The sequence below is a fragment of the Meles meles genome, chromosome 11 (assembly GCF_922984935.1).
Source record: "Meles meles chromosome 11, mMelMel3.1 paternal haplotype, whole genome shotgun sequence".
NCBI lineage: Eukaryota > Metazoa > Chordata > Mammalia > Carnivora > Mustelidae > Meles > Meles meles.
The window spans coordinates 5,323,610-5,344,982 of NC_060076.1; the positions used below are offsets into that span (position 1 = coordinate 5,323,610).

At 56.3% G+C, this 21,373-nt stretch overlaps 1 protein-coding gene across 2 annotated transcripts in view; it reads right to left on the bottom strand.

Annotated features, from left to right (window-relative positions):
- Positions 1-13,605: 13,605 nt before the first annotated feature.
- Positions 13,606-21,373, bottom strand: part of FUBP3 (far upstream element binding protein 3) — a 50,558-nt gene continuing 42,790 nt past the window's right edge. For both annotated transcript variants that reach the window (XM_046022299.1, XM_046022298.1), the window contains exons 14-19: positions 20,555-20,628; positions 20,173-20,253; positions 19,912-19,988; positions 17,287-17,358; positions 15,898-16,025; positions 13,606-14,960 (exon numbers count right to left, since the gene is read on the bottom strand). In XM_046022299.1, coding sequence (XP_045878255.1) covers positions 14,952-14,960; positions 15,898-16,025; positions 17,287-17,358; positions 19,912-19,988; positions 20,173-20,253; positions 20,555-20,628 — 441 coding nt within the window. In that variant the 3' untranslated portion in view covers positions 13,606-14,951. The remainder of the gene's footprint in view (positions 14,961-15,897; positions 16,026-17,286; positions 17,359-19,911; positions 19,989-20,172; positions 20,254-20,554; positions 20,629-21,373) is intronic.

Consider the following 21,373-nt stretch of genomic DNA (forward strand, 5'->3'; position numbering starts at 1 on the left):
AGTGTCCCTGTCTGCACAACGGTTTAGGTTGGACTTTGTGAACTGAGATTTCTTCCCACCTTGTCCCGTTTTGGGTCAGGTCACTTTACTCTGAAAGCCGGGAGGATTTTGTCAATTGCCCGGGCCACGCCCCAGAGAAAAGCCCTCAGGTCTGTGCATATTTCCAACCACGGACACAGCTTTTGGGACCTGGACCCCAGCTCGGGCTCAGAAGGTGAAGGACCGAGGGTTCCAACAGCAACTAGGGAGCCCTACTCCTTTCCCCCGGACCGAACTCCTAGGCAGGGAAGCTGCGGGCACAAGGGAAGAGCGGCTGGGGACAGCCTTCCAGCTCCCCCGCACGCCAGCCCAGTGCGTCTTCACTGTGCGCTCAAATTCTGTGCTTCTGATCGAGCAGCAGACCCACCTGGACTGCGTCCCCGGGAAAGGGGACCTATAGGGAGCGCCCCAGTCTCAGGGCCCACTGGAATTGGGGAGCAAGCCCGGTGCGCCGAGATTGCGAAGGAAGATACTGCACGTTCCAGAGTTTCTTCGCGGCTGAACAGTGTGGTTTTCCGCGGGGGCCAGCCGAGGAGTGTGCCCGCGCCGCAGCCCCCTACCCTACCCCAGCCCGGCCACAGCTCGCAGGCGCCGCCCTTGTCGCCTCTGCGGGCCGCCGTTCCGAGATCTCTTTAATATTCATGGGCGTTAATAGAGAGGCCCCCAGTATATCGGTCCATTGTGGGCGGCTCGTAGGGCTTGAATAGGCCCCGGCCCTCTTTCTTCGGCGCAGCTTCCCGAGGGGCCGGGCCAGGAGTGAATGGCCCCGCTTCCCGCCCCGCGCCCCCTCCCCCTTGCGGGAAGAACATCTTTATCCCCGCCGCCGCCGCCGCCGCTGCCGCCCCGGCCCCCATTCACGCGGCCCCAGCTCCGGGCGGAACGAATCAATCGGCCGCGGCTCTTCGGAGGTCATCCGCGTGGCCCGGGCTCCCCCTTCTCCCGGAGCCCACGGGAGTGGAGAGAGGGAGTCGGCCGCAGGCCAGGGACCCACCGACTGAGGGACACTTGGGGAGGGGCGACAAGGGCCGGGGAGCCCCGGGAGAGGGGGCCGGCCCCGGGCAGGTGAAGCGGGACTCAGGGTCCCACGGCCGCCCAACGCTGGCTGATTTCTACCTGTTGCCGCGCACGGAGCGGAGCGCGGAGAGAACGGGGGCCACCGCGCCAGCTCCTCCCGAGGCACCGGCGCGCTCTCCGGGGCCGGCGGCAGCACCTCGAGCCCGGGGATCCGGGGTGGGGGGCGGCCCGGGGCTCCCCAGGCCCCGCGGCCCGGCCCGCAGAGCACTTTCGTTCTCGCCTCTGCGCCCGGGCTCAGCTCGGGGACGCCCGGGTCCAGACGGCGCGCCTCAGCGGGGCGTTCCGAGGGGACTCCGGGCTCCCGGCTCCCGCGCCCTCACTCAGCTCCCCGACTCGGGTGGAGGGGGGCGCGAGCCGGTCAGGCGGGGCCGAGCGCCCGGGTCCCCGCCCCTCCCGCCCCGCCGGCCCTCGGAGCAGCAGAAAGGAGCCCATTGTCCGCCGGGAAATACATTTTTGGGGGCCGAGTGAAAGCCCGTCTTTCTTTTGAACTTTAGAAGAAAGTCTTCTGCCCTCGCCCCTCGGAGGGAGAGATTTGTCTCCCCTCCCGGGGGCCCCGCGCGCCTCCTCCTCCCGAAACATCTGCCGGGGGAAAATCCACCCTGGAGGGCAGATCGCGCTCGCTCTAAGCCCCGCGAACTCATTAAAAAGATATTAGCGGCGGGGGCAGGTCCCGCGCAGGTATCGATCGGCCGGAACGAGCCGAGGAAGAAAAGGCGAAGAATGCGGTCGCGCCGCGCCCCGACCCCTACCCGGCTCCCCCGGCCCCCCGCGCCCCAGCCCCGCGGCGGCAGTGGGGCCCCCGCGCGGTCCGCAGCGGCCGGCGGCCTCCGGCGGCGGCTCGCCCGCTCCCCCCGGGCTCCCCCTTCCTCCCCGCGCCCGGCTCCTCCCGCGGCTCCCCTCCTCGGCTCGCCGCCGCCGGCCCGCGCTCCCCCGCGCGCGTCGCTCGCCTTCCCCCGAGCGCTCTCCTCTCTCGGCCGCGCTCCGGGCCCCTCGCCGTTGATCTCACACCCTCTCCGCTTCCTCCTCCCATTTCTCTCCAGTGCAGAGTCTCAGTCTTTCGGGTCCCAGCCCCTCCGTGGCCCAGGAAAACTGCTTCCTCTTGTGGGGCCCGCGGGTCCCCCGGCCCCGTTCCCACGGGAGGGTTCAGGGCTCCAGGGCGCTCCCGCCGGCGCCTACTAAGACTATGGTTTCATTAGACGTGACTCCGGCCGGGCCTGCCCCGGGGCTGCCACGCGGAGTGGCGGCCTCAGCGCCTTGAAGACGGACGGAGCCCCCGCCCCAACCCCCAATCTCGTTAGCCTCCCTGGCCCGGCCGGGGAGAGACAAAGGCGCGCCCCTGGGCCAGGTAACTGGCACGCGAGTCTCTCTGGGCGCTGAGGACGGGGACCACACCCCCTTCCTGGCGCCTCCCGAGCGCCACTCAAAGCCCAGGCCCGGGCCCCAAGCCCCGTGGGTGCCAGTGCCCAAGTCGGAGTGATGAGTGATGGGTGTAGCGGGACCAAAGGGAGCAACAGTCGGGGTGAGGGGGGACGCGCTCCCAAGCAGGAGATGGACAGGGCTCATGGGGACAGTGAGGGGTGGAGATGGAGGGAGACTGAGGCAAAGAGAGGCGGAGATGGAAGGATCCAGGTAACAGTTAAAGTCTGGTAGGAGGAGACCCAGGGATATGTAGCGATGAGAGAAGGTAGAGCAGGAATTCAAAGTGCATGACGCTTTGAGACTTTTGAGAGCTAGAGAGGTGGCCTGGAAGCAGGAAGAGGGAGGACAGGGGCGCTGGGGACAGACTTGGGGTGGTGGTGTCTGGGGAAAGCAGGCAGTCAGGATGAGGAGAGCAGGAGGCAGGTGGGGCAAGGCAGGAGAAGGGCACGCCCCTCCCTGCCGGCTGCCTCCAAGGCCCTCTGCCACAGCCCCTCAACTCTCCCCAGTTGCCTGCTCTTGGGAGTCCTGGGGCAGCCAGAAGGAGTGCCCAGATCCCCCCGAACCCCTTCCTTCTCCAGCTGCCTTGTCCACCCCAAACCCCCTCCTTCTCCAGCTGCCTTGTCCACCAGGCACCCCCCGCCCCCGGCCCAGCCTTCCTCCACATCTCTACTGCCTGCCTCCCAGTCCTTGCACCTGCTAGCGCTCTGCCTGGGATGCCCCCAGAGTGGAGAGGGCTGGGGCAGACAGGCCCCGGTGCCGGTGTCCCTCATGCCCTGCGGGTGCCACCCACACCCTGTGTGGCCCTCACAGAGATCCCAAAGGCCCTGGTCATTCCTTTGTCCAACAAACACTTACCAAGTGTCCACTGTGTGCCAGGCTCTACGCAAGGCCCTGGGGCACCCAGCTGACCAGGACAGATGCCGTCCTTGCTTTCTCAGACCAGCTTCCAAGAGTGGTGGTCGTGGGGTGCACCCTGGTGGGACTAGAGATGACGACAGCCTGTTTGGGGCCTGACTGGTAGCTCTGATGCTTCTGTTCAAGCTGATCTCATCTGCAAAATGGGAACAAGAACCCCGCCTTGTCTCACAAAGCCTGATGTGCCCTGGTGGGTGAGCTCACACTTAAGAGATGCCTGTGGTTGTCATTCCTATTACTGTCCCCTCTCCAAAACCCTGAGGCGCATCCTCCGGGCCCATCAGGAGATGCTCCAGACCCCGGACTCCTGAGGATGTGAGTCCAATCCTGGCTCTGGCAGGTACTGGCAAGTTCCCCTCCTTGAGCCTCAGTTTCCTCATCTGCAGAATGGGGATCTTAAGAGACTGGGAGGGCTGTCCTGTGGAAGAAAAGACATCAGGCATTGAAAGGCTCATAGGATAGAACATGTGCTTCCTCTATGGAAAATATTAGCAACTTCACCACATTTCAAAAGTAACACAGGTGGGTGCCAAATGTGGCCCCTGGGCCACTGCGAAACGAAACCAGATGCATTTATCTACGCCCGCCTCTATACCTGCCCCCTCCACCACTCCCACTTTATCCACACCCACCTCTCCCTTCCTCTCTGTCCAGAGTCTGACTTGGGGCAAATTTGGGAGGATAAACTTATTTGAAGACCAGTTAAATAAGTTGTAGTTACAATGAAGGGGAAATTTGCTGTTTCCGATGTCTAGTAAGTCACAAATTGTATTTATTCTAGAGGCTTCTGGACCCTCCGGACTCTCAGATCATCATGTGTCTATTCTAATTATGGAAGTAATTATGCAAATGTTAAAAGCGCACTTACAGTCTGCCAGGCTGGACCGGGAGTTTGGGGCATTGAACAAGGCGGGTTGTGTCTCATAACACCAGCCCAGCCCTGGCAGCTGCTGGTCCCTGAGGACTTTGGTTAAAGGTGAATGAATTAGTTCAGGGGTGCCTGGGTGGCTCAGTTCGTTAAGCGGCAGCCTTCGGCTCAGGTCATGATCCCTGGGTCCTGAGATTGAGTCCCGCATCCCCCGAGTGGGTTTTCCCTAGTGAGCGGACCACCTCCACAGATCCCAGACCACACTTCACGATGTTGGCCAGGGCCGTGGAATTCAAGCCTCAGATCCTTGTTCTCCAGCTGGTTGGAATGTCTCCTGCTCCCACTACTGTGCCCGTTCCATGTCTCCCACTATGAATTGTGAGACTCACTCTTATACCCCCAGATGAGGGGCTTCATATCTTCAAATGCGTACTAAGTAGTAAAATGCTTTCTCCAGGTGAATGCTTATGAAGAAGTCCGATTTATTGATTGATTGATTGATTGATTTGACAGAGAGAACACAAACAGGGGGAGTAGCAGGAAGAGGGAGAGGCAGGCTCCCGCTGAGCAAGGAGCCCAATGCAGGGCTCGATCCCAGGACCTGCGGGATCATGACCAGAGCCAAAGGCAGACGCTTAACCGACTGAGCCACCCAGGCTCCCCTGAAGGAATCTAATTTAGAAAATAGATATAGGACTTCATGTTGAGAACTTGGAAATCATCATTCTGGTCCTTACAAACAAGAAAAAGCTGATGTTCTGGAAATCAGCGATTTTTAAAGGAACTGTTGAGAACTGAGGTTGCGAAGGGTCACTTTGTCATCTGGGGGGATGAGGGGCCTGGAGGACCCCAGGGAGGACCTGTGTACCTGGAGCAGGACTGCTGAGGCCACAAACTTGTAGGAACACTTCATGGCAATTTTGACAAATTGTTGGAGGCTGAGTGTGGAATAGTATCCCAGTGAGAAACTCCTGTAGTCTCCAGTCTTGGGGGGAGGCACACTTGCATGGTTTGTTTTTTTGTTTTTTTTTTTGGGTTTGTTTTGTTTTGTTTTTGTTTTTTTCCTCCAGGAACCCCATCGGGTTCTCCATGAGAAGATCTGAGAAGACTTGCTAGCATCCCTGGCATGCACGAGGAGGGGAGAGACAGCCTGGTGAAATTCACCCAGAGCCTTATCCCAAATTGGGGAAGGGAACTCTCCTCTCCCTCCAGCCCCTTGCAGACTTCCTGTCTCACGAGAGGGAAAAACAAATGAACAAGCAAAGTTAGTAGAACACAGGGCTTCCAAGAATTTGCTTGTAATTCCTGCAGCCAGAGAAGGCTATGGTAGGCAGGTAGGGAAAGCTCTCTCACTGGAGAAACAGCCCTGAGAGCCAGACCCACTAAGAGACTGACAAATAATTGGTGACTATAACGTGTCCCCACTTCCTGCCCCTCTGCTGTGCACCAGCAGGGCTCCGGAATATGGGTGGCGCATTCCAGCAGGTAGAGTAACAAGATTCTATCTGAGGGGTTGGAGACAGGGAAACCCCAAGTCGAGACAGGAGCTGAGAAAAGACACGAGAGAATTTGAGGTCATGGATGCCCGTAACTACAGCGAACATTACACAGCCTCACTCCCAGGGAAACTCAGGACCCTCTCACCCTAAAAGCCTATTTATTTACCCCAGTTCCTGTGCTCTTATACAGCATGTTTGGCTTTCAACAAAAAATTATAAAGCATGCCAAAAGGTAAGAAAGAACACAGTCTGGAGAGACAGAACAAGGATCAGAACCAGACTCAAATATGACACCAGTACCAGAATGATCAGAGAAGGAATTTAAAATAACTATGATTAATATGATGAGGGCTCTAAGAGAAAAAGTAGGCAACTGGAGTGCTTGGGTGGCTCAGTCTGTTAAGCGTCCAATTGTTGATTTTGGCTCAGGTCATGATCTCAGGGTCGAGAGATCGAGCCCCGCCTCAGGTTCCACACTGGGCATGGAGCCTGCTTGAGATTCTCTCTCTCTTCCTCTGCCCTTCCCCCTACACACAAGCACTCTTTCTCAAAGAAAAAGTCAAAGTGGGCAACATGCGAGAACAGATGGGCAATGGAAACAGAGAGATGGAAACTCTAAGAATTGAAAGGGAGTGCTGGAAATTAAAAGCAGGGTAACAGAAATGAAAACGGCCTTTGGTGGAGTCCTCGGTAAGCTGGACGGGGCTGGGGAAGGAATCAGTGGGCTTGAATATGTGTTGATGAAAACATTACCAAACTGAAGTGCAAAGAGAAAGAAGAATGAAAGAAACAACAGGATAGTCACAGTTAGTGACTATAGTTATTCGGACTGCTGAACGTGTCCTCTTACATACTCTTATTTTTTTTTAAGATTTTATTTATTTATTTGACAGAGAGAGAGAGAGAGAGAGAGTATAAGCAGGGGGAGTGGCAAGGAGAGGGAGAAGCAGGCTCCCACTGAGCAGAAAGCCCAATATGGGGCTCGATCCCAGGACCCCAGGATCATGACCTGAGCCAAAGGCAGATGCTTAAGCACCTGAGCTACCCAGGTGTCCTACATGCAAAAATTCTAAACAAAACTATGAACAATTCAACCCAATGATATATAAGAAGTACTAAAAATATATTACAACCAAGTGAGGTTTATTCTAGGAATGCAAGGCTGGTTTAAAATTTGACCATCGTGGGGCGCCTGGGTGGCTCAGTGGGTTAAAGCCTCTGCCTTCAGCTCAGGTCATGATCTCAGGGTCCTGGGATCGAGCCCCGCATCAGGCTCTCTGCTCCGCGGGGAGCCTGCTTCCTCCTCTCTCTCTGTCTGCCTCTCTGCCTGCTTGTGATTTCTCTCTGTCAAATAAATAAAATATTTAAAAAAATAAATAAAATTTGACCATCGAAGTAATTCACTGTGTTAAAATTAAAAAGGAGATAAATCACGTGATGATTTCTAGAGATGCAGAAAAGCATTTGAAAAATTCAGCACCCAGTCACGATAAAACTTTTGGCTAATGGGAAACAGAAGGGAACTTCCTTATCTGATAAAACATATGTATAACAAATGTACCACAAACATAAATAATGGTGAATTATTAAAAGAGTTCCCTCTGAGACTGTGGATGAGACCAGCCAGGATGCTCACTGTCGCTGCATTTAGAGAACAATGCACTGGAGGCCTTGGACAGGGCAGTAAAACAATCAAATTTTAAAAATGGCATAAGGATTGGAAAGGAAAAAAATAACACCATTGTTACTCATAAATGACCTGATTTGGAACATAGAAAATCCAGATGAATCTACAAGCTCTTCTAACAGATAAAGAATTCAAGTAAAGTCATTGGAATCCAGGTTAGTATATTTAAAAACTATATTTCTAAAACCAGTGATGAAGAAATGAAAAATGAAGTTTAAAAGGTACCAACTTCAATAACAGCCAAACATCAAAAACCCAGGAATAAATGGAAGGAAAGGTGTGCAAGACCTCTCCACTGAAAGCTCCTAGAATTCTAGAGAAAAACCAAAGAATGAAACAAAAGAAGGGATATACCATGTTCATGGAGTGGAAGACTGCCAGTTGTTGGGTTTCAATTCTTCCCAGATTGATGCATACATTCAGGGCAGTTCCAATCAAAATCCTGGCAGCTTTGAGCACATTGTGGGGCACAAGGGATTGATAAATGAATTCTAAAACTTACATAGAGGGGCACCTGGGTGGCTCAGTGGGTTAAAGCCTCTGCCTTCGGCTCAGGTCATGATCTCAGCGTCTTGGCATCAAGCCCCACATCGGGTCTCTGCTCCGCATGGAGCCTGCTTGCCTCCACTCCCTGCCTGCCTCTCTGCCTACTTGTGCTCTCTCTCTCTGTCAAAATGAATAAATAAAATCTTTAAGAAAATAAATAAAATTTACATGGGCATGCAAAGGGCTGAGGCCTAGCTAAGACAAGCTTGAAGAACAAAAGAGCTAAAGGACTCACCGTGAAGGCACAGCCACTAAGACAGCATTGTATTGGCACGAAGATAGACATGCGGATTGAAAAAAGTGGGAATGCCATTGTAACACATTCGAATGCCCAGTGTGTTTAAAAAATTATAGTCAAAAAAGTTAAATACATTTAATGTATTTTATTGGAATTTGAATCCAACAACAGTGGAACACTTGACCCCAGCCTCACACAATTTGGAACCGTGGGTGTGGTCTAATTCCCATGGAAGGGACACTGAGGGGTGTGACCCGATCCAGTCGCAGAGGTCAGCCGTCCAAGTGGGGAACACAAGCCAGGCCTCTGGGCTCTCCGTGTGGCTGTTTGCTCCCCTTGAGGGAAGAAAAGGCAGGTTTGGGGAAGAACTTGTTAATACATACACTCAGATGGGTTGACCTAGTGGGATGTTATCCCTAGAAGGAAACCGTGAATCCCAGGCCTGTCACCCCCGATCTTCATTGTCATCCTTCTCTTAAGCACAGCTGAGAGCACCCGACGACAGCCCAGGGAACTGAAGGTACATGGATTTCTGGAGGGTTGTTGAACTCAGAGCAAGTGCAGCTGGGACAGTGCAGGGCACAGGCAGGTCCCCCAGCAGGGGTTGGGGCTTCCTGGGAAGATCAGAGAGTCTGCTGTGACACAGGAGACACAAAGGATCAGAATCCTTTCTCGTGTGCTTGAAGGAGGATCGCCTTATCATCACTTTGCAGGCCAGAATCCGGCAGCCTGGATCCACTCAAGGGCTGGCCAAAGTCGTCTCCCGCGCAGCTGTGGCACATAGCGATGTGTGTGTGTGTGTGGGGGGGGTCCTGACTTCTTCCAGAGTCGCCGCACCTGCCCTTGGGGGCCGTTCGTTCCTAATGGCCTAGCTGTTGTGGCTTCAGGGGACCAGCGAGCTAGACCTGGGGTCACAGAATCCTGGGGAGACCAGGAGAGCCCAGAAGCAGCTAGAGGGTCAGTGGTGAGGGCGATACTTTTTTCGGATCACACACACTCAGCTCGTGGCATTCCTCGTGGAATAGAAAATGCCACGCGAGCGGTCAGAAGCCCTGAGCTTCGGGCACCTGGGTGGCTCAGTAGGTTAAACCTCTGCCTTCGGCTCAGGTCATGATCTCAGGGTCCTGGGATCGAGCCCTGCATCAGGCTCTCTCCTTGGTGGGGCACCTGCTCCCCCCTCTCTCTCTGCCTGCCTCTCTGCCTGCTTGTGATCTCCGTCTGTCAGATGAATAAATAAAATCTTAAAAAAAAAAAAAGCAGCAGCAGCCTTGGGCTCAATTATTACTAGGAGCTGCCATGTTTTGGGTTCTCATTATGAGGCAGGGGTCAAGTGCTTTACATATTTCTCATTGAATCTTAGCTCAGCCCATGACCAGGTAAATAGATCTTATCTCCACACCGCAGATGGAGAAACGGAGGCATAGAATGTTAAATGATTTGTCTTCGGTCATAGCCTTTGAGTGGTGGGGACGGTGCTCACACCCAAGCTTGAGGGGCGCCTGGGTGGCTCAGTGGGTTAAGTGTCTGACTCTTGATTTCAGCTCAGGTCTGGATCTCAGGGTCCTGAGATCGAGCCCCACGTCGGGCTCCACTCTGAGCCCGGAGCCTGCTTGAGATTCTCCCTCACCCTCTGCCCCTCCCATGCTCACGTGCATGTGCATTTGGTCTCTAATAAATAAAATAGAAACAAAAACAAAACAAACAAAAACCCCCAGCTGGAGTGTCCACACCTTTATCCCCTGCACTCTGCTTCCCCAGGTGGGCCGAACCTGCTGGGTCCTTCTAGAACCAAGTTAGTTGGCCTTTGCCCACGTGCCCTTTCTGTCCACGAAAGTGGCCACGCGGCAGGTGTTGCAGTCAGACTGAGGTCTGAGCCCGGGCTCTGCCACCTCATGCCCATGGTATGACCCTAGCAAGAACCCCTTCGAACCTGTTCCCCTGTCTCTAACATGAGCCCCAAGAGTAGCAGGGTCCTCTGCGGAAGGCAAGGTAGTTGATTCTCTTTGTCTGCGGTGTGGTCGCATTCTACAAGACCTTGGAGAACCGGGACCGGTGAATACGGCACCATCGCTCCCAGCGGGGCGTGCAGAGTTGGGGTCCTTCTAGCCTCTGGTTACAACTTTTCATCAATCAGTACATAACTGTGTTTTCTGTGTGTTTCCGTTTAAAGGCACCTTTTGCCTAATATGTATTGTCGATTCCTGAAGATCAAACTCACGGCCAACCGCACGGTAACTCGGGGCTGACACAATTTATGTGACATGCGGTGTCCACGTGGGAGTGCCAGACTCCCAGCACTATGCTTGGGGGCCAGTTTGAGCAGCAAATCACCGGCAGAAAGCAGAGACGTTGCAAAATTGCGGCACTAGATAGACAGCCAGGCGGACACGTGCTTGTGGCCCGAGAGCCGTGACATGTGGGCGGCGGGGGCAACTCAGATCTGCTGAGAATGACTGCAGGAGAGCGGGACGGGGGGGGGGGGGGACGTGCTTTAAGACTGTAAATAAATTTCAGCGAGTATGTGAATTTGGAAATACGGAATCCAAGACCATGATCGACTGTGATGGACTTACAGGGCCTGGCGCAGGCTTGACACGCAATACTAACCTTTCAGGCCATTTCCCCCCTCCATGGACCACCTCACTTGGTGGTGGCTGCAGTGTCCCCCCAAGAGCAGCCACTGTGCTCTCGAATGAAACCCCAGATGAAGCCCAGCCTGGAACTTGGCATAGAACCCGCCCCTACACTTGCGTGAACAGAGCAGGTGGCTTAGCTTCAGACTCTGAGCCCTTGTCTGTGAACGGGAAACGGTCCTGTCTGCCCTCCAGGGTGTGGAGACCCTCACAAAGGAGATGCCTGCCAAGGACCAGAAGTCCCCGGCTAGGTGCTCCCGGAAGGCCCTCGGGACAGAGACCAGCAAGGCTCCCCATTGTTTCCGCGACTCATTGATGAGGGCTGTCTTTACTTCCCCCTTCCGACCCACACGAGGCACGGACCCAGGGCCAGCACCCCCTTCGGAACTGTGTCAAGCCACTTTCTGGCCATTAATCTCTAAGAGTCTGTCAGGACCATTTGCATTAGCCTGTCTGCAAAAAACCCCAGCTGGGCCCCGGTGGACCAGACGTGGGGCTTGGGAAACCAAGCTGCTGTAGCCAGCGAGGAGCGGAGGCTCCGAGGTGTCCCAGCGCCCTCGTGGACCAGCTCCTGCCTCATGCCATCTGCGCCCCAGCCAAGCCTCCGGGGTGGGGGTGGGGGGTGGGGGTGAGCTGTAGGACACCACAGGGTGGCCACCCCTTAGAGGGGACACGGCAAAGACACCACCTCCTACCTGACGAGAGGGCAGGGAGGCTGATGGAGGATGCTGGCTGGAGCACTCCCCACCACTGCCCCGAAACTCTGGGGTCCGATGGGAACAGCCCAGCCCGGTCCTGGAGCCCGGAACTCGGACCCCGGGGCAGCGGGCGGAGACGGAGTGCGCATGCGTGGTGGTGGGTGGGAGGCCGGCGGCAGCTCTGAAGACCGGCTGGGCCCCCGCCCCGCCCCCACCTCCCCAAACACAGCCTAGTCCTTTCCGTGATGACCATGCAGCTTTCTTAATGGAACACAATCGCTGAACCTGGTACATTTCAAGCACTTTAGGCTTCCAGGACACCAGACTGCTGATGAAAACCATCTTCTGTGGGCGCCATGTTAATGAGAGGCCAAATTTCATATGCTTGCAAACTTTCCCCCCTGCCTCCTGCTGTCCTGGACCCCGCCTTCCCCCGCCTCAATAAAAGATTGCATCAGAGAGAGAGAGAGAGGGAGAGAGATTTCCATAATTTATAGTATGGGCATTTCACTGGGGACAAGCGCTAATCTGTACTTACCGATACATTTAAGAAAATGCATCCTCTTGCAAGCCTGCAGCATTTATGACTCTTGGCACAAACCGCAATGCTCAGTCTTCAATTAAGGGACACCTTAGGGTTCATTATCACACAATCGCTCCCTGTGAACCATGCCAAATGCTGTTTTGGCACAGAGCTTGGAAGATGAATTAGAAGGAAGTCTTGTCTGTAATGCCCTCTCCCCAACTCCCATTTCCATCATCAGCGTTTATGCCCTCCTCCTGCTCGCCCCTCCTTCTTTCCAAGTGGCTTTTACTATTCAATTTCTCAACGTCAAACTCGATTCTCTGGAGGTGTAGTTAAAGATGCCACTGCTCCTTTTTGTCTTCCAGCTCTCAGCGGGCCTCAGAACGGCTGCAGATGGGCGGCTCTCCACACCCCTTGTCGGCCTCGAGGAGCCACAGATGCTTTTTTTCCCTTCCTCTTAGAGCGTGGGGTAGAAAAGAGAAAAGGGACCTGAACTGGAGACACACACACACACTCACACACACCCACAGCCATAAGGAGGGCTCTCCGCGGGATCCTCCCAGCACCCGGCGTCTGAACGAGACGACGCACATACAGCTAGCAGCAAAGGCAGGGCATTTTCAAACGGGGAAGTCGGGAGCTGTGTTTGGAGCCGGTTGCTTCAACGGACCAGGCAGCAAGGAGGGAAAAAGAGGAGTCGAAGGCTCTTCCTTGATATCCTCCAGAGAAGGGCCCCCACTGTCCCGCTGTGTCCTGAAACCCCTGGACCCTCCCTGAGTTACACTCTGGGTAAGGAGGACCCTCCTTTCGTTTCCTTGATGGAAACACCAAAAGCAAATGAGCACCTCATCTGGCACGTTCCAGCCCTCCTGGCGACCCTGGGCCCCCCAGCGTGGCCCGGGGCCCAGAGTAAATGCCTCCCGTGCCAGGAGGGAGCAGCCCAGGCAGCCGCAGCCAGAGAAGACTGTGGGAGGACAGCAGCGGCCCAGCGCGCCAGGCCAAGGCAGCCCTACCTTCTGCGCCAGGGAGAGGGGTGTGTGTGTGTGTGTGTGTGTGTGTGTGTGTGTGTGTGTGTGTTGAGGGGGAGCGGGTGGCGGGAGGGGGCGAGCTGACTCAGTTACGGGAAGTGAGCAGATCCAGCTGCGGGAGCTGGTCACAACCTCCCTTAAATGAAGCTTCCAGCTCCGCTTCCCCTGACAGCGCCTCTGCCCGAGGACACTCGTTATTGACTTCTCAGTGTCACACCCACGTCAAGAGCGACTTACACGTGACAGGTAAGAAGGGCTGATGGTAATCAAGGCTCTGGAGTCAGACTGTCAAATTATGCAAAGCCATTAAAATAAAATTAGCTTAACGAAGTAGCTAGAAATCTAGATCGGGCTCCAAGTCGGGCTGGTATAGTGCGGGGGGCAAGGGGGCAGAGGGAGGGACCTGGGCGGAAAGGAAAGCAAACAGACTAAAAATACTTCGCCCACAAGACGGCTTGTGGAAATTTTATTATATAGAGTGTAAAATGAATTGTCAGTCAAATAAAAAGAACACTTTTTTTTTTAAAAAACAACATGCATAACATTTTCCAATTGCCTTTTTTTAATAGTTAGACATTTCAAGCATTATAAGGAAAATAAGGAGAAAACCCCAGAAACTGTAACTTCGGTACATTTCAAACGGAATGTCCCTCGGGTCAATTAAAAATGCAAGAAAAAATAGCTTCGACTCCGTTTTTCTTTCCTTTAAAAATACATGTTATCTGTACAAGACACACTACAGTAAACACTGGAAATCATATTATCCCTTTTATTAAATCAAAATTATTTAATTCATATGGTGGTTAATACTAGATTTATTTATTCATCTAGTTAATTTGACAAATATTAAGAAAATATTTAAAAGAAAAAAGGAAGAAACATCTTGGAATTAAACAACAGTTACTACATTTTCACGCAGTTTAACGTTCCACAGTGTTTGTTAAAAGTTATATCGAATTTCTTTTTAATATTAAAAATAACAGTATTTATATTTCTGAGAGAAGACAGAAAGGTTTTTCGTTTTGTTTTTAAAACAAGCTTGGAGGTCTTAGATACACAATTGCAACTGGTAATGGAGACACAAAGAAAACGTATGCTAAACACACGGACACGTTTTTATATTACCCCTTTAGCACTCTAGAAATTATACAAACCCTATAAAATGCCCCCTCCCAATCCCTGTTGGACAGCAATACAATTATCTGTCTCAATTCAGAATTCACATAATTAATTACAATACATAATAGTTCAGTTTTTTTAAAAAAATGCAATAAAACCAGACAGCCAAGATAACAAGAAATTAGAAGTAAAACATTTAATGAATTTACACATTTAAGAATATTTAAATACTGTTTAAAAATTTTTTAAAGAATTTGTTACATACCACCTAAGACTTCCAAGCCACTTTCTGTTGCAACAGAAAAAAACTGTAAATAAAAAGACACACAACAAAACGGAACAGAACAAAACAGAAACACACCGTGTTGAAATGTCACTGCTCTGAGGCACGCGCTGGTGCCTGAATTTGCAGGTCTCACTCCAGAGAGAATCCCAGAGCTTACACATTTGAAATAACAAACAAAAATAATGAAACAAATTATCAGCAATTTTTAGTAACTAATTTTCCCGATTTTTAGAAAAATCCTGTTAATCTAAATATAGTGTTTCACAGAACAAAACAAAGGTTCTTCATCAAAAGGTTTGCAAATCTAAAAACCTCTGTTACAAATAGGTTTTCGCTCACAATGATTTCGGGGAGGAAAGAGCCGCAGGTTGCCGTCCTACTGCTCCTGTGGAAAGAAGGGGACAGAAGTTAGTGAGGTCAGCTCCCGTGACCTCGTCTCGGTCTGGGGCTCTGAAGGTTCCGGGGTTGGGGCACAGGTCACCCTCTCCCCTCTGGCTCCTCAGCGGGCACGCACACACGGCCCACGTCCATGCATCCTGGGATCCAGGACAGACAAACCCTCTCCTGCACAGGAGGCCCTGGGCAGCTCCCCAAGCCCAGGTGCGGGGGGCGGGGCAGGGGAGCGCGTCTCTCCCCTTGGCCACCCACCAGCCCTGACACTTGTCTCCACTGGGCCCAGGCACAGAGGGACCACTTTGGCAGTGAGATGACCAGCGAGCTTTGGGTCTAGGGCCTGTGGGAACTGGCGCGCTGTCCATGGGGACCTGGCCCGCATCAGGTCACCTGGAGAGCGCACCTGAGACATGCCTTACGGCAGCCTTTGGCCATCCTCCCTTTGTTAGTAAGAAATCTGTTTTTGGCTTCTGCCTGGACAGAGCGCTCCGGGCTTCCATGCAGGGTGGAGATCTGGCGCTCTGCCCTGCCCGGCCTTCAGACCGTCTGGACTCGCCTCCTCCTGCCACCCCTTGCCGCGGACTGGGGGACAGTCCAGCCACACCATCCTCTTTAAGAACAGTAGTGAGTGTGACTCCCACAGTCCCTACGGCAGTGCCGAGCCCACCCAGAGTCATAAAGTCTGGTCCTTTCATGGACGGTGGGGGAAACTGAGGCCTAGAGAAACGCAGTGCCCCTTGGCACCGCAGTCTCAGAGCTTGGACATGAGGGAGGGGCAGGCACTTCCTCTCTCACGGGGCCCAAACGGGCTGTCTCGGGGCACGATGAGGGGGGCCTGCGCCATTCCTCCACAGCCTGGCCGTTCCTGCCGCAGGCCCGCGAGGAAGGGGGTTCGGGCTGGCCTGGGAAATGCCCGCGCCGCTACTGACCTGGCTGTGGGCCTGCGCCTGCCCTAACGTCTGCCCGTAGAAAGCGACCTGCTGCCTGTAATATTCCGCCCAGGCCATTGTGTAGTCCGGCGGGGAGCTGGCCTGAGGAGCGGCGCTGGCAGCGTGACCTGATTGACAAAGGAAAGCACGGAGGTTAGCGGGGGTGGCGACTAACTCGGGGGAGGCAAAGGACACTGTCAGCTTGGAGGGTCCCAGGGCAGCTGGAACAAGGGCCGACGCAGTCTCCCTCTGGACGCTGGACGAGCCACCGGGACACCGCGCGGCTGGGCGCTGCCCAGGGCACAGAGTGCTCTGAGCTACCTGCTGCCTGGCCCTGCTCTGCCCCCAGACCTCACGGCTGGCTGTCGGCGCTTCCCAATCACCTCGCTGCCCGTCTGCCTGCCCCATCGGCTGCCAGAGACAAAGACAGAGACAGGGAGACAGAGAGAGACACACGCAGAGAAATAGTACAGACAGATGGCCGGGGTGGGTGGTGGGTGGAGGGGGAGACGAGGGGGGAGGGAGGAAGAGGGAAAGGAGTGCGGGTCCCCGGCCTGGGTGCGGGGGTGCCCCTGCGCAGGCTCCAATCCCAAGAGGGCTGGAAACACAGGCCCGCGTGTGCCTGCACGTCTGGATTTGGGAGGTCTGGGGGAGACGGGGCATCTGGTGTCTCAGCAGGGGCTCTGGGTGACGATGACCTCCCTGACCCCACTGAAGCCCCAGGGAGAATTCTCAACGCCAGGACGACCACAGTGCTTGGCTTGATTTTTGCCAACCAGCAGGTAACATCCCGCGCAGTCACGGCACGGGAGCGCCTCCCCTGACCACGGTCCAGCTCGACACCTCGGAAACTCGTACCGGGGATTTAGGACTAATTTTGGTTGCCGCTACTCGATTTTATTCTTCTCTTGTTAACAAGGTGGGCTTAGTTCCTGGCTCAGCTAAGAGCACGAGCTTACTCGAGAAGGGAAACTGGCGCCCGGGCACCGGCTCTGACGGCAGGCTCCCTTCCTGGAGTCTTGCCCTTTTTCTGTTCCCTGCCCTGAAATGACCAGAGAGCCGGGAGGCAGCACGACGACCAGGGACCGGGACGCCTGCGGGTCTGAGCCCTGGCCCAGCAGCTCCAGAGGGGATGGCTGAGGATGGGACAGCAGGCCCCAAGCTGTCCTCAGGCCCCTTGGCGTCCAGAAGGTGGGCGACTTCACCACGTTCCCTCTGACGGACACACAGGGGATGCAGGGAGACAAAAGCAGGGACTGAGACCAAGTCACACAGGGACAACGCTGAAAAAAAGCCAAGGTGACAGGGAACCACAGACAAGGGGGCCCACAGACGGGCGTGGGGGCACGGGGCCTAGGATCTGCTTCGTCAGAAGGCCGGCTCACTCACTCTGCTTTTTGTAATAGTCTTCCCAGGCCTTGCTGTAGTCGGGCTGGCTGCTCTGCGGCTGGCTCTGCTGGCCTGTGCGGGGACACAAACGCAGTCAGGCCCCCGGGGAACACAAACGCAGTCAGGCCCCCGGGGGACACAAACGCAGTCAGGCCCCCGGGGGACACAAACGCAGTCAGGCCCCCGCTGGCTGAGCGCCGCGCCTTAGCCCGGTCCCAGCCCTGTGGCAGGAAGGCAGTGGCCAGGGAAACCGCGATGCCCCCAGGGGGCCTAGGAGGTGTGACTGAGGTCCCTGTGAGGAGGGGGTTGACAGGACAGACCCCCAAGAGCAATGGGTCAGAACAGACTCGACCCTTCAGATCGAGGTTTGAGCTCGGGGAGCCCCCAGGGCCAGAGTGACAGAGTCCGAGGCTCCCTGAATCGCCCTCCAAACCGGACAAAGAATCCCAGTGGTGCTGACCGCGCTCCGCACCCGGCCCTTCTCACACAGACTAACGGCTCTCGCTCCGGACGAGCACAAGTCCAGGGAGAGCACGTGGGACAACGGCCCGGAGACTGAGCCCGGCGACGGCGACAGAAGACGGGGCACACGCAGCAGAGGGGCCGAGCGCCACAACGTGCACCTGAGCCCGATCTAGCCTCCTGCCTTCCTGGGGGAGGAGCGGATGGGGACAGGAGGTGTGTGGGGGCTGCTCCTGGCGGGCGAACCGGGACGCCTGCTCTGCCTGGCGCTAGCAGCAAAGATCTGGCGGGGGGGGGCAGAGTGGCAGCCGCCTGTCCCGGGCAGGAAGGGGTCATAAGCCCTGACCAGAGTGACAAGTCGGGACCTTCTCTACCGAGGTCAGGGCTGGCTTGTGTGTTCCCTGCCTGGACCCCCTTCTGTCCCATCTTCTGTTAGAACCGCAGTTGGCAGCCAGCGGGCAGGATGCGCCGGTGACCGTGGTCACGGCAAAGTGTCCTCCCCGCTAATTAATTTACTGCAGTCTGAGGAGGGGCGTGGGGTGACAGGAATCGGTGTAGGGGCTGGGAAAGGAAGTGCGGTGGGAGGAACACACGGGGAGAAGCATCCCCTCCCCGTCCTGGTCCTCCCAGTAGGGCGGGAAGGGCCCCGGGACGGTTCTGGGCACAGAACACGGTGGTTGTGGAGGTGCGGGCGAGCGGGACGGTTCTCCCAAACAAGATTTCACTGACAGAAACCAGTTCTCACCGCCCCCTTGAGACCAACACAGCTCAACACCACGAGACGAAGGACGGGAACAGAGGCAAGAACCCAGGCCCTGTGTTTTCTTTCATTTTGCCCTGTAGGCCTCTGCCTGCGGCGGGCAGCGGGGGCTGGGGCGTGGAACCGTGGCACAGGGGTCACTTCCCCTCAGGCAGGAGGACATGTCCCCTACCCACACCCCCCAGTCTAGGGCTTTCCCACAGAGTCTCTGTCCTGGACAACGGGGCAAAGGTGAAGTCAGCCCGGGGCCACCTCTTGTCTCGCAGGCCCTTTTCCACCAGAAGAGGAAACGCCAACAGGCTTGGGAGCAAGTGAGTGCGGCCCAGTGGACCCCCGGTGGGGGGGGGTGCAGGTGTTCACGGTGAAATTCTTTCTAATATTCTGCATGTTTGAGACATTTTGTTAAAAAAAAAGGGTGGGTGGGAAATGAAAAAAAATGCAACCATACAATTGCAGAGCTCACGGTTGCTCTGGAAATCGAACCCAAACCTTTCATTTCTCAGACACCCACTGGAGGCCAGAGGAGGGAAGGTGTGTAAGGCCCCACAGGGTGCTTGTGCAGCGGGGACCTGCAGCAGGCACCCCGGGCAGGGCTTCCTCACAGCGGCACTCTGCTCAAGGGGGCAGCGGGAGGGGCCAGGAACTCGGGCTCCGTCCCTTGTGAGCCAAGCAGCCACAAAGCAGTGTGGCGCTGCGAGGACCATGGGCAGCCGCAGGGAAGGACGCCCTCTAGACACAAACAGCTGCGGGCTCAGAGGGACCGAAGAGCGGAAGACAAGCTGTTTGGTTTGGTTTGGTTCTGGAGGCTGCGCGAGACCCAACTCCAGAAGGAGTTGGGGCCCGAGGGCCTGTGGGGGCCTGAGGGCAGGCCGAGGGGGCTGGGCGCCAACAGGGACCTTCTCTAACGGTCAGCTGTCCTGCAGAGGTGTCCCTCCGCGGAGCTAACTCTCCGGCTGTGTGCTCCCTGAGAAGTTCAGGAGACAGAAAGACCAGCCCTTCTACGGCAGTACTGGAGAGAAAAGGGGGAGACGGTCACCAACAGGCCCGAGCCGGGGCGGGGGGCCCTGTCTGGGAGGGCACTGAGGGGAGGAGCCACAGGTGGGGCCAGGTCCAACCCGTCTGTGGGCCCAAAGCTCACAGGAGCCCCTAGCTCTCAAGAACAGAGCAGATGGGAGAGAAAGGCGGGAGAGGGGGGCCAGGAGAGAGCCGGCCTGCGCCCCTGCTCAGCTGGAGGCCCGCCACGGGCTGCTGGTGGCTCCTGCCGCCCCAGGTGCTCCTGGCAGCTCCGGGGAGGGACGTGCGGATGTACTGGCCAAGAGAAGCAGCTAGAGCGTTTCACACACGTTGGCCCCCCAGCCCTCCCGTGGGGCGTGCGCAGTCCCACCTCCTCCCGGGTCACTTACTTGGGACCTGCTGTGTGGGCTGCTGCCACGCCTGGTAGGTGCTGCCCCATCCCTGGGTCAGAAAGGCCGGAGGACCACTACGGAGGACAAAAGAGTCACTCGTTCCAGAGCAGGCCACACCCCCGTCTCCTCAACTGGGTCCACCTCCCCCCAGGCCATCCGTGATCTGGTGCTTCCCGGCTCCCCCCCACCCCTGGGCAGTGGCCACATGGCGGCCCTGGTCCCGAGAGAACCACACGGAGGGAGTGAGAGGTCGCCTACCTCACAGGGGTACTGTGGGGGTTTCCGTTCACTTTAGCAGCAATGCTCGGGAAGCAGCCCGAGCTCCTTGGGGGAAACGTGCTGAAAGAAAGTGAAGAACGAATGAACACGGCAGGCTGAGGACCGCCAGGTCGGGGGGGGGCGGGGGGACAGCCGCTCTGGGACGCCGGCGCTGACACGGCCCTCCGCCCTGCGGGAAGGCCCTCACCCCTGGGACCGGTCAGTGGACTATGAACAGGCTAGAGGGGCCGGCCGAGAGAGGCAGAGGGAAGAGTCTTGCTCACACCCAAGCTTTTGGCTGGCCCTCCCCAGAAGGAGCTGGAGAGAGGACCTCTGGAGACGGAGTGAACTCTTCCCACCGAGACCGACGTGAGAGACTTACTTCTGATGAGGCGCGGCAGGTGGCTGGCTGAAAGGGCTCTGTCCAAAGGCTCCAGGCGCTCCGAGGCTGGTCCCCTGTCATGGGCACACAGGGAGCTCTCACTTCCCGTCCGCTGCACCTCTGCCCTCTGCCCAGGCCCCTCCCACCCCCGGCAAACTACAGCTTTCGGGGACACAGAGTCAAGTGACATCCAGATACCCTCTGACACTCGCTAGCCTCGCTTCCCCACAGGGGCTTCACTTGCAGAAATGGCTTCTGCCCCCTCGAGTGACCGAAACCACCACACAGCCCATACGAGCGCCGTCACAGGTGCCCTAGCGCGTCACCCTGGGGGTAGGGACCAACCTGCTTGACTCTCCCGTCAATTTAGGCTGGCCCATGGCTCTGCCATTCTACGTCCCCTTTGAGGTGAGCAGTGGCCAATCTGTCCTCCATCAACACTCCCTTTCTTTATCTGCTTTGAGGTGCCTGAAACTAAAGCCAGAGTCAATGAAAGCCGCCTGCAGGGCTGGCCGCCAGGGCCGCGCCCGCGGGAGTCCGGGGGGCCATGCTGGGGGAAGGCTGCCGCCCCAGCTGCTCATCTAAGCCTGCAGGGGACCCGGCTCTGGGCCTGAGCTGCTGCGCTGCGGGGCCTCGGGGCCTCGGTGAGTTCTGCCAGGGGGCTTCCTCCAGCGCACCCGGGCCTGGCCCTGGCATCCCTGGGCCCCAACCTTCCCCCTTGGCAACGTGGGAGGGGCCGCCCTCACGGGACATGCGGACCGGAAGGCACAGGAGGTACCAGGTTCTGGGGAGAGCAGGTGCCTTGGACATCCGAAAGAA